Here is an 11,483-nt window from a genome sequence, read left to right on the forward strand (position 1 = left end):
ACCCACCCCCCACCACCCCGTACCCCCGTACCCCCAAACCCCCAGCCCCCCCCAAACCCCCCAGCCCCTAAACCCAACCTCTCCTTCCCTCTTTCCCCCTCTCCCCCCGTTCGGGCTGGTATCTACAACCCCCCTCTCACCCCGTTGTTCATGTGCGGCATGGGCATTTCCTCGTCGTTGAGGGCGTACTCCAGAATGACAATGTCCACGTCCGGAGGCACGTGCACGTTGTGGCAGGTGCTCATGTAGGCGCTGCTGGTGCCCGGCATGGCGCCGTTGTTGAGCCGCACCCGGCCGGAGCCGCCCGGAAGCTGCGACTCCAGGATTTGCTGCGCGGGGGGGGGGTGGGGTCCAGAGGGGGGGAGTGGGATTGGGGTTTGAGGTCGGGAGTTGAGGTCGGGGGTTGAGGTCGGGGGTTGAGGTAAGGGGGTTGAGGTCGGAGGATGTGGTGGGGGCGGGGGGTTCAAGGTGGGGGCGGGGGGATGGGGGGTGACAGGGGCAAGGGGGTGGTGGGTGCAGGGGCATGTGGAGGTGGACATGGAAGCAAAGGTCTTGCTCTTGCACCTGCTGCACTCCCTCCACCCACGGAGCCCTCGCCACGCGCCTCTCCCTGACCAGCCTGGCCCGTCCATTCACCCCATTCCATCCCCCCCCCCAAACCCCACCCACGCCCCCCCCCACACACATTCCGCCGCCCAGGTTACTACTGGCGCGCTCGGCTTGAACTTCCGTGACTGGGTGGGCCGTCAGACGATGATGGGAGCTCTTCATGGGGCCCGGGCACATAACTCCTCCCCCCCCCCCACACACACGCACACACCCACACACACGCTCACCTTGAGCCAGTACGGGAAGGCGGGGGCATCATGCGCGCCCTGTCCCGCCGCGATGGAGCCGCCGACGACGCCCACCGTGAGGTTCCCGCCCTCGCGGTAGCGCTGCAGCGCCGCCAGCAGCCGGCCGCGGTCGCCCAGGCCGCTCTGGCCCAGCTGCCGGTGCCGCGAGTCCAGGAACATGGTGTAGTTGCCGGGGCTGGATCGCGGGGGAGGGAGGAATGGGAGGGAGGGGAGGAGGGAGGCAGGAGGGGGTTGTAAAGGCCAGCCCAGCCCAAACCAAACCGAGCTAAACTAGCGGAGAACAGGCAGAGGCGTGAGTTGCAAGCGATGATTGGGGGCCGGGAGGGGACGACGGAGGGGTGGAGGAGGGAGGAGGATGGGGTTCGGGGTTCGGGGCCCGGGGGATGGGGGTTCCAGTCCGGAAATGGTAGCAAGGGCATGCGTGGCATATGGGGTACCGATGCAGGAAGCGGGCATCGGGCGCTCGTCTTGCGCTGCATTCCAAGGTTGGGCGACGATTCCTTGACAACTGGGACCCATATGTTCTCAAGGCTCGGGCGCACAAACTTTCCCCCCTTTGATATGAGCACATGCTCCCATCCAGGTACGGCGCATACCGGCCGGCCTGCGGCGATGACCAACGATACGCGTCGCCTTGCTTGCTCGCTTGCTTGTCCCCCTCCCCCCCTTCCCCTGCGCCTCCCCTCCCCGCACTCACGTGTACTCGTGCCTGCTGCAGGTCGCCGCCGCCAGCTCCACCATCCCTGTGTACCGCGGCCCACACTGACTCCCAGCGCCCTCACCCGCACCCGCACCGGCACCGGCACCGGCACCCGCGTCCTGCGCCGCGGCGCCAGCCAGGGGGGATGGCGGCGCCCGCCAGGTCGGTGTCCACGCCCCACCGCCGCCGCCGCCGCCGCCGTTGCCTTTGCCTAGACCCCCTGCATCCCCGGCTCCGTACAGGGCTCTAGACACCGAGAGCTCAATGGGATGCAGCAGCGCTGGCAGCAGCACCAGCAGCAGCGCCAGCTGCGGTGGGGAGGTGAGGCAGGGCGGCGCGAACGCGCCCAGCAGCCGTGTCCGCCCTAGGGAGCGGCGTGTCCACTGGCGCAGCCTGCACCGCCGGTGCTTCCCACGCTGATCCTGAGCTGCGCTGCTGGTCGGGGCCTCGGCATGATGAGCGCTCCCTGACGCATCAAAGCTGCGCCTGAGGTCCCGCTGATGGTGACCGGGGCGATGTTCGCGTGCGCCAGAGGACTGGCCTGGCACGCTCGGCACAGTCATTTTTGCCACACCCCAGCAATGGTGATCGCGAGGTGCAGCTGCTCTGCAGTTCATCATATAGCAGCGTCGGGGCGCGCAAGGGAATCTCATCGGCCGCAGTTCGCGTAGGTCGCGAGCGCCCGCCCAGCCAACTACGACTCAAACCCAGAAGAACCCATAGCTGTGGTCGCACTCATACGCGCCTACATTTAGTAATCACACCTGGTAGTAAGGAAGCGCGCTTGTCTAAAAGCCCCTGGACCGCTGCGCTGGATGTTGCAGTGTTGAAGCCGACCACTCAGAGGTTCGATACACTCAAAGAAAACGTGTGTGTAAAGCGTTGGAAATCTGAGGACTATCACACGCGAGGCCAATCGTTTGCAGCAGGAGTTTCGCAGGTTTTGCTTTCAGTGCTCCAAGCTCAAACCCCAGTTGCTTTGCGTATCCAAGTTTATGAAATAAGACTGTGCAAAAATGGATGTTGAATGTATTTGGGTCAAGAGGCGGGCCCGCCTTTCGAATGAACGTTCGACCTGCTGTTCATCCCACAGGCTGTCCGACGGGAAAGTTGCAGGGCCCGAAATATTATTATCGAGGTATAAACTGATACTGTGGCAAAGCGATTGGGTTTGATTGGAGCGCGCATAACCGTCTCGACCGTCGCGAGGCTTTGATTGCTGCTTTGCGGGCTCATTGTAAGTAGCATTGCCTCTGGTATTCATTGTTGTACCTCAGTCCACACGCAAGCAATAGAAATGCGCCCGCCCATCCGATGCCGGTTTACAACTGCACACCAGCCGCGCTTAGATTCATGGCCTCGCAGAAGCGCAGTGGCGACATGTGCGTTTCGGCGTCACTGCTGGGCCATCGCAGGTGGCAAACTGCATCTGATTGACCACGCGACAGACGCGGCTACCGGCGTCTGCGTGTCCAGGGCAGGGGTCAAGGGCGTTCAGCCGAGCAATGCCAAGGCAGCTCAAGCCAGCGCCGACAACGCGCCCTGCCTCGCGGTTGGGCTTGATGACGATTGTGTTGTTGCGTGAGCCTCATACATCACACCTCAACACGTGGTTGTCTGGGGGAAAGCCCTGCACCCACGCCTTGCACCCCTCTGGATGTGGATGTTTTGTCAAACGCGCATGAAGTTTGAGTGGAAGCGCCCGTGCCTGCTGCAGCACTGCGCCCGAGCCCACTGGTGTCAAAGACGAGACCAGGCGGCGGAGGACCTGCCCGGGAGCGGTGCCACAACGCCACAGCGTGTGCTTCATTCTTGTAGTTGACATTTACCACGGGCGCCACGGCTGCCACGGCTGATACTGGTGCGGTCAGACAGCCGCACACTGCTAGTTGATACCATGCGGAGTCACTACGGTAGTATACACCATTGTGAGGGCGCCTTGAGACCTAAGGGTGTGCGGGGGCCAGGGCAGGGGAGGCCCAGGTAGGGCCAGGGGCTCACATGCGCAGCAGGGTGGCTAAGGGTTGGCTCAGGCTCCCTGCGCCTGCCCAGCAGTGCCGGGGGGGCCCTCCCCGGGCCGGGGCTGCCCTGCGGGCCCCAGCCCAGAAACGGCTGGCGGGCGGGTGGGCGCCGATGCCGCTTTGTAGCGCGCTGCCCAGTATCGTTCGGCCCAAGGACTTTACACAGCTTTACACCAGGGGACTTGCCCCCCCCCTGCTTTACACCCGTACGACTCCTGGACCCCTCCGATTCCTCGGGGGAGGCCTTACTACTCGGGACCAACCTAATTACCCGTACCATGCGTACCCACTGGGGCTGAGCAAGCCAGCGTCACTTCTTGCAGTTACGACAAGCAGCCGCTGCCACGAGCTCGCGGCACGCACACTCAAGCAAAGACTAACGTACTACCCTTAGTAAAGACAAAGCCGCTGCAGCCCGCGTGTTTCCACCCCTCCAAGGGGCTCAGCACGCATCACTATCTTAGGACAGCCTTGAATGACGGGACGACCTCTCAAAGTGCTGTCACTCTGCTAGAACTCGAACGGCTGACAACCAAGGGCTGACTTCTCCGCACTCCTGTACTTCGCTCAAACAACACACTTGCATTCCGCAGATCCACACTCTATCACACCACGCATGCCATACCATCAATAGCAGTAATGCTAGCAAGCTCGTGCAGCATAGCGTTTCTTTTGTACCACCTACCTTACCATTTCCCACACCCTTGCATTTAGGCTCGGAGGGGAGCATTGTGTAGCATTCACAGGCCCATTTTATTGCAGGCCTGTGTGCTCGTGTGCGGTATATCTCGTACGTCCCATGGATATCAGATGCGCTTTACATACTACTCTAGCGCTCTAGACCAAACCCACGAAAACCAGCTGCACCAGTTCCTTTCGCGCGCGCCACTGGCATACGTTCATAAAGTACGATTATAGATCGTAAGAACATGATCTGCGAAGGAGGCTTGCTGCGGCTCCAGGTCCCCGGCTGACCTGAGACGGCACACAAGCTATCACACCGCATCGCGTGCACACGAATGCGACGCGCGTGGCAACGCCATGCCACACGAGATGGCAGCACCGCCCGCAGCCGCCATGAGGCAGCGCGGTCGGCAGCCGCCGAGGTGGCAGCGCCGCCCGCAGCCGCCATGAGGCAGCGCGGTCGGCAGCCGCCGGAGGTGGCAGCGCCGCCCGCAGCCGCCATGAGGCAGCGCGGTCGGCACCCGCCCGAGATGGCAGCACCGCCCGCAGCCGCCATGAGGTAGCGCGGTCGGCAGCCGCCGAGGTGGCAGCGCCGGCCGCAGCAGCCGGGTGGCTGCGCAGGCCGCGCCCGCCGGGTGGCTGCTGCTGGAACCGGCGCTGGCGCTGCTGCTGGAGCTGGGTCCGCCGCTGCCCGAAGGCGCGGCGGTGGTGTGTGTGCCGCTGTCGTGACCAGAGGCGGCGGCGCCGCTGTCGCCCTGGGGCGCGGTGGGCGCGGCGGGGCCGCCGCCGGCCGCCGGCGGCGCCATGGCGGGCGCCGCCATGACGGCGGGCATCATGGTCACTGACAGCGGGTACTGACCGTCGCGCAGCCGGCCGCGCAAGAGGATGTGGCCGGCGTGCCCTATGGTCACGTCCCCCCCCCTCGAAGACTACCCTAGTGCCGCTGGCCGCCAGCCGGCGCACGGATAGCAGGGTGAGGTGGGCTGCTGGCACGTACAGCACGCCCGTCACGTCCACGAGCTGGCCTCCCGAGAGCATCCGGAGAGTCCCCAATCCCTTGACTGGGCTGCTGCGACCATCCCCCCACAGCACGTGACTCACTCTCGAGGTCAGCTTGAAGTCGTGAAGCAGGTGCAGGAGCGGCGTGATGTGAGCGAAGGTGCCGGAGTCAACGACGGGCACGTCGAAGACGGCGGCGGCGCTCCTGGAGCTGCCACCACCAGCACTGGCTGACACCACGCTGCTGCTACTGCCGCCTGCGTTGGGGCCCAGCATGTTGTCTCCGCTCAAGTCGCGGACGACGAACACGTGGCCGCCGGAACTGGTGGTCCAGGACAACCGCGCGGTGGGGAAAGGACAGCAGGCTGCTGCTCGCGCCCGTCGGCGACGGCGCGGCGCTGCCGCTGTAGCTGCTGCTGCCGAGGCCTCGGAGGGCCAGGCTGCTGCGGCTGGTGCTGATGCTACTGCTGCTACCGCGGACCCCACCCGCGGAGCTGCGCAGGCCGAGCCCGCCGGGTGGCTGCGCAGGCCGGGCCCGCCGTTGTCCCACCCAACTGGCTGAGAATCCGGGTTCACTGCTGCAATGGCTGTGGCGGCGAACACGCTGATGCTGTCGTACAGCTGCTGTCGTACACACCGCCCCCCGCCGCCGCAGACGTAGCAGCATTGACAGCTGCTGAAAACTGCAAGGGAACATTCTGAGGGCAAGGGGCGAAGCCGCCGCCAGCGCCATAGGCGCCAGCGGCTCAGCAGCAATATGCTGCTAGTGCATGGTGGTCCGCACCAGCACCAGAGGCGCTAGCGCAAGAGCAGGTTGGGGACAGATGTGTCGCCACAACAACACCGCACAGGCTTGCCCGCCCAGTCCCAACTGCGGCGAACGAGAATACTGCGAAGCCCATTGGCCCACTGCACGTCCCACATCACAAATGAATTGCCACTTACACAGCAGATAGCCTGGCAAGGGCTACCATCACCGCTGCCCACTGGTATGGTGATGAGATGCTGCGCCTGCCGCCGCTGCTTTACGGCGCGGCGGAACCAGGGTTGGCCATTTGCCGCCGCTGCCCACAGGCGCGGCAGCACTTCCCGCCACCAGCGCTGCGGCATCGCTGTTACTGCCAGCCGCACGCATGCTTAGGCGGGGAAATAGCTTCGACCGTCCTGACTCCGGGAGAAGCGCGATAGGGCAGGCTGCAGACGCCACGCCTGGGCTGCCAACACACACCCCACTGCTGCGACTCACGCCGGAATACAGAGGGAAGCTGCACGTGGCAGCGTGACATGGGAGCGGGGTAACGCATCTGCTGCACAGTTCCGCCGTCGCTGGCGAAACCTCCCCCTGCTACCGCACACCGCTGCTGCGAGTGCTGGAGATGAGCAACGTACCATAGGTCAGCAGCCGCCGTGCTAGCCGCATAAACTCAGAACGGCGGCCTGCCGTCGCTGCTAATCACATAGCGCGCCGTTGCTGCTACCGCTGCTGGGCCGGGTCCGGCCGCGCTGTAGCTGAGATGCTGAAGTCACTGCTGCTGGCGAAGTCTCCCAGCCCACGCCAGCGCTGTGCACACCGCCACCGGTCATGCCGTGACTACCTGCTCACCCGCCGAAGCCATTGGCTCGGCGGCGCTGCAGGCGCGGAGGCATCACCACCGGTAACCCAATCCCGCGGCTGATACCCACACGTGAAGCACCTACTTGGAGGGCAGCAAGACCACCCGTAGTCCGCGGCCGCCGCAAAGACACACGTCCAGCGACGCCGCTGCCGCCGCCGTAGCTCGCAGGCACGGCGCGCTGCTTGCTGCTGCCACAACTGCAAAGTCGACTGCAGTGATGAGGCACAAGGGAGGGGGACAGCAGGCAGCCACCAAGGCACGGGGCCCCGGCACGCTGCTGCACAAGCGGGCACCCTGTGGCGGGCCGCTGCGCACTGCTGTCTGCCGCTACCAACGCGAGGGACGCGCAGTAGCAGGCCTGCTGACGCTACGCTACTGCCGCGGTCTGCCAGCCCGCGGTCTCGCTATAGCTTCTGCGCCCGCCGGCACGTCAGTGACGCCGGCGGTGCAGGTGCCAAGGGCCCAGCGCTGACTATGCCGCCGCCAGCCCGACCAGGTCCATAAAGCACGATCAGCAGCACCACCATATCCCGCTGCCACCGCTGTCCACGCCGCGCGACGCCCCCGCAACTGCCAACCCCGCCAGCAGTTGAGCCCACTGCCCTACTGCTGCGGCGGTGGAGCTACGCTGAGGCACAATGCCCGCGACGCGACCGGTGGAGACACTCACTCAATATTGAAGTGCCCATGCAGGCTGCTGTGGCGATGACGCTGCTGCAGCACTGCAGTTGCTGTCGCCCCCGCAGCTGCTGCCGCCGCTGCAGCCCGAAGGGGCGCGGCGCGCGCGCTGCAGCTAGCCGCCGCAGCCGGTTGACTCGGCCGGGGCGCACAGCTCCCACCCCTAGACACCTGACGGCGAGGCGCCGGACTGCTGCTGGAGAGTAGACGCTCCGCGAAAGCAAGCAGTCGTCCGCCGAGAGGGAGACGAGGGGGGGAAGGAGAGCAAACCGAAAGCGTCCGGGTTTCGCACACCCGTTATCGCGACCTAACAAAGCCGGAGTCACTAAGCACAACCTACCGCGCGCGGGTCACCGCAACGCGGGGCTCATAACCTGTTGGAGATATTGGGGTCGGCTGGCTAGGACTCACGGCGGGTGCGTTACACACGAGCGCAGCTATGCTGCCTGGCACCGTATTGGGGGGTCTGGTCCGCTACATCCTGCGTGTGTAGTTAGCAAAACGTGCGCTCTAGCCGGGGCAATACCCCCCGGGCGCCACGCCTGCGGCCTGGGACTGGCTGACAGACGTGACCGGCCACGAGCCGTCAACTGCCGCACTGACCTCGCCTATCACGCGGTTCGGGACGCAACCTTGCGGGACTCACGCCCGCAAACCCCAAATAACCAACACTCCCCCTCGGACCGAACCGGGTCCAACAGTCAACCGCCTCATGACAGCCAACTAACAACAAGGGGAACAGGCAAGGCCAATCACTGGCCGCAGAGGAGGAATTACCTCCCCCTCAAAGAAGCACGTCTGGCACAGCTAGCTAGTTGACCCTATGCACTGCAACACAGGCGCGCGTACCACAAGTCACACTGCCACCAGTCGCTGCCCATATGCTATACCCAAGCTGCCAACCAGGCTCAAATTACACGGGCGCATCAGGCGCGCACACCGCCGCTGCTGATGACGCCGTCACTCTAGGCTCCACTGAGTCACGCAAAGCTGGCACAAGCAGGCAGCCAGCCGTTACGCTAGAGCTGCTGTCCAGGCTGGTCGGCGCAAACTGTGGCGACGGCGTGACGTGCAGCCTCAACGGAGCTGCGCAATCAATGGCCGCCATGTGGTGCCTGTTCCCCTTGTTGTTAGTTGGCTGTCATGTGGCGGTTGACTGTTGGACCCGGTTCGGTCCGAGGGGGAGTGTTGGTTATTTGGGGTTTGCGGGCGTGAGTCCCGCAAGGTTGCGTCCCGAACCGCGTGATAGGCGAGGTCAGTGCGGCAGTTGACGGCTCGTGGCCGGTCACGTCTGTCAGCCAGTCCCAGGCCGCAGGCGTGGCGCCCGGGGGGTATTGCCCCGGCTAGAGCGCACGTTTTGCTAACTACACACGCAGGATGTAGCGGACCAGACCCCCCAATACGGTGCCAGGCAGCATAGCTGCGCTCGTGTGTAACGCACCCGCCGTGAGTCCTAGCCAGCCGACCCCAATATCTCCAACAGGTTATGAGCCCCGCGTTGCGGTGACCCGCGCGCGGTAGGTTGTGCTTAGTGACTCCGGCTTTGTTAGGTCGCGATAACGGGTGTGCGAAACCCGGACGCTTTCGGTTTGCTCTCCTTCCCCCCCTCGTCTCCCTCTCGGCGGACGACTGCTTGCTTTCGCGGAGCGTCTACTCTCCAGCAGCAGTCCGGCGCCTCGCCGTCAGGTGTCTAGGGGTGGGAGCTGTGCGCCCCGGCCGAGTCAACCGGCTGCGGCGGCTGCAGCGCGCGCGCCGCGCCCCTTCGGGCTGCAGCGGCGGCAGCAGCTGCGGGGGCGACAGCAACTGCAGTGCTGCAGCAGCGTCATCGCCACAGCAGCCTGCATGGGCACTTCAATATTGAGTGAGTGTCTCCACCGGTCGCGTCGCGGGCATTGTGCCTCAGCGTAGCTCCACCGCCGCAGCAGTAGGGCAGTGGGCTCAACTGCTGGCGGGGTTGGCAGTTGCGGGGGCGTCGCGCGGCGTGGACAGCGGTGGCAGCGGGATATGGTGGTGCTGCTGATCGTGCTTTATGGACCTGGTCGGGCTGGCGGCGGCATAGTCAGCGCTGGGCCCTTGGCACCTGCACCGCCGGCGTCACTGACGTGCCGGCGGGCGCAGAAGCTATAGCGAGACCGCGGGCTGGCAGACCGCGGCAGTAGCGTAGCGTCAGCAGGCCTGCTACTGCGCGTCCCTCGCGTTGGTAGCGGCAGACAGCAGTGCGCAGCGGCCCGCCACAGGGTGCCCGCTTGTGCAGCAGCGTGCCGGGGCCCCGTGCCTTGGTGGCTGCCTGCTGTCCCCCTCCCTTGTGCCTCATCACTGCAGTCGACTTTGCAGTTGTGGCAGCAGCAAGCAGCGCGCCGTGCCTGCGAGCTACGGCGGCGGCAGCGGCGTCGCTGGACGTGTGTCTTTGCGGCGGCCGCGGACTACGGGTGGTCTTGCTGCCCTCCAAGTAGGTGCTTCACGTGTGGGTATCAGCCGCGGGATTGGGTTACCGGTGGTGATGCCTCCGCGCCTGCAGCGCCGCCGGGCCAATGGCTTCGGCGGGTGCGCAGGTAGTCACGGCATGACCGGTGGCGGTGTGCACAGCGCTGGCGAGGGCTGGGAGACTTCGCCAGCAGCAGTGACTTCAGCATCTAAGCTACGTACAGCGCGGCCGGACCCGGCCCAGCAGCAGTAGCAGCAACGGCGCGCTATGTGATTAGCAGCGACGGCAGGTCGCCGTTCTGAGTTTATGCGGCTAGCACGGCGGCTGCTGACCTATGGTACGTTGCTCATCTCCAGCACTCGCAGCAGCGGTGTGCGGTAGCAGGGGGAGGTTTCGCCAGCGACGGCGGAACTGTGCAGCAGATGCGTTACCCCGCTCCCATGTCACGCTGCCACGTGCAGCTTCCCTCTGTATTTCGGCGTGAGTCGCAGCAGTGGGGTGTGTGTTGGCAGCCCAGGCGTGGCGTCTGCAGCCTGCCCTATCGCGCTTCTCCCGGAGTCAGGACGGTCGAAGCTATTTCCCCGCCTAAGCATGCGTGCGGCTGGCAGTAACAGCGATGCCGCAGCGCTGGTGGCGGGAAGTGCTGCCGCGCCTGCGGGCAGCGGCGGCAAATGGCCAACCCTGGTTCCGCCGCGCCGTAAAGCAGCGGCGGCAGGCGCAGCATCTCATCACCATACCAGTGGGCAGCGGTGATGGTAGCCCTTGCCAGGCTATCTGCTGTGTAAGTGGCAATTCATTTGTGATGTGGGACGTGCAGTGGGCCAATGGGCTTCGCAGTATTCTCGTTCGCCGCAGTTGGGACTGGGCGGGCAAGCCTGTGCGGTGTTGTTGTGGCGACACATCTGTCCCCAACCTGCTCTTGCGCTAGCGCCTCTGGTGCTGGTGCGGACCACCATGCACTAGCAGCATATTGCTGCTGAGCCGCTGGCGCCTATGGCGCTGGCGGCGGCTTCGCCCCTTGCCCTCAGAATGTTCCCTTGCAGTTTTCAGCAGCTGTCAATGCTGCTACGTCTGCGGCGGCGGGGGGCGGTGTGTACGACAGCAGCTGTACGACAGCATCAGCGTGTTCGCCGCCACAGCCATTGCAGCAGTGAACCCGGATTCTCAGCCAGTTGGGTGGGACAACGGCGGGCCCGGCCTGCGCAGCCACCCGGCGGGCTCGGCCTGCGCAGCTCCGCGGGTGGGGTCCGCGGTAGCAGCAGTAGCATCAGCACCAGCCGCAGCAGCCTGGCCCTCCGAGGCCTCGGCAGCAGCAGCTACAGCGGCAGCGCCGGTGCAGGAGCGGCGTGATGTGAGCGAAGGTGCCGGAGTCAACGACGGGCACGTCGAAGACGGCGGCGGCGCTCCTGGAGCTGCCACCACCAGCACTGGCTGACACCACGCTGCTGCTACTGCCGCCTGCGTTGGGGCCCAGCATGTTGTCTCCGCTCAAGTCGCGGACGA

The 11,483-nt window shown here is 65.2% G+C and overlaps 3 protein-coding genes across 3 annotated transcripts in view; all 3 read right to left on the reverse strand.

The window, feature by feature from the left end:
• The window catches only part of CHLRE_05g232450v5 (uncharacterized protein), a 4,053-nt gene extending 1,240 nt beyond the window's left edge, over positions 1-2,813 (reverse strand). The window contains exons 1-4 of the mRNA XM_043062153.1: positions 2,322-2,813; positions 1,555-2,163; positions 837-1,032; positions 141-329 (exon numbers count right to left, since the gene is read on the reverse strand). Of these exons, the coding sequence (XP_042924557.1) occupies positions 141-329; positions 837-1,032; positions 1,555-2,120 (951 nt within the window). The 5' untranslated portion in view covers positions 2,121-2,163; positions 2,322-2,813. The remainder of the gene's footprint in view (positions 1-140; positions 330-836; positions 1,033-1,554; positions 2,164-2,321) is intronic.
• Positions 2,814-3,724: 911 nt separating this feature from the next.
• On the reverse strand, positions 3,725-6,193 carry CHLRE_05g232454v5 (uncharacterized protein). The gene is made up of 3 exons (XM_043062154.1): positions 6,046-6,193; positions 5,364-5,944; positions 3,725-5,017 (listed from the first exon to the last, which is right to left on the reverse strand). Exons 1-3 carry the CDS (start codon positions 6,161-6,163, stop codon positions 4,574-4,576), a joined length of 1,143 nt encoding a protein of 380 aa, XP_042924558.1. The 5' UTR covers positions 6,164-6,193; the 3' UTR covers positions 3,725-4,573.
• Positions 6,194-7,964: 1,771 nt separating this feature from the next.
• Positions 7,965-8,723, reverse strand: CHLRE_05g232455v5 (uncharacterized protein). The gene has a single exon (XM_043062155.1). The coding sequence runs from the start codon at positions 8,661-8,663 to the stop codon at positions 8,469-8,471; it is 195 nt and encodes a 64-aa protein (XP_042924559.1). The 5' UTR covers positions 8,664-8,723; the 3' UTR covers positions 7,965-8,468.
• Positions 8,724-11,483: the final 2,760 nt, after the last annotated feature.

Source organism: Chlamydomonas reinhardtii, chromosome 5 (assembly GCF_000002595.2).
Source record: "Chlamydomonas reinhardtii strain CC-503 cw92 mt+ chromosome 5, whole genome shotgun sequence".
Taxonomy (NCBI): Eukaryota; Viridiplantae; Chlorophyta; class Chlorophyceae; order Chlamydomonadales; family Chlamydomonadaceae; genus Chlamydomonas; species Chlamydomonas reinhardtii.

Excerpts from the sequence above, each read along its gene's own strand:
- CHLRE_05g232454v5 (XM_043062154.1), bottom strand. The coding sequence starts at position 6,163 with ATGGGCTTCGCAGTATTCTCGTTCGCCGCAGTTGGGACTGGGCGGGCA. Across the intron at positions 5,945-6,045 it reads CGCTAGCGCCTCTGGTGCTG|TTTTCAGCAGCTGTCAATGC; the intron begins GTGCGGACCACC and ends GTTCCCTTGCAG. Across the intron at positions 5,018-5,363 it reads ACTTCAAGCTGACCTCGAGA|GGCGACAGCGGCGCCGCCGC; the intron begins GTGAGTCACGTG and ends ACCGCGCCCCAG.
- CHLRE_05g232455v5 (XM_043062155.1), bottom strand. The coding sequence starts at position 8,663 with ATGGCGGCCATTGATTGCGCAGCTCCGTTGAGGCTGCACGTCACGCCG.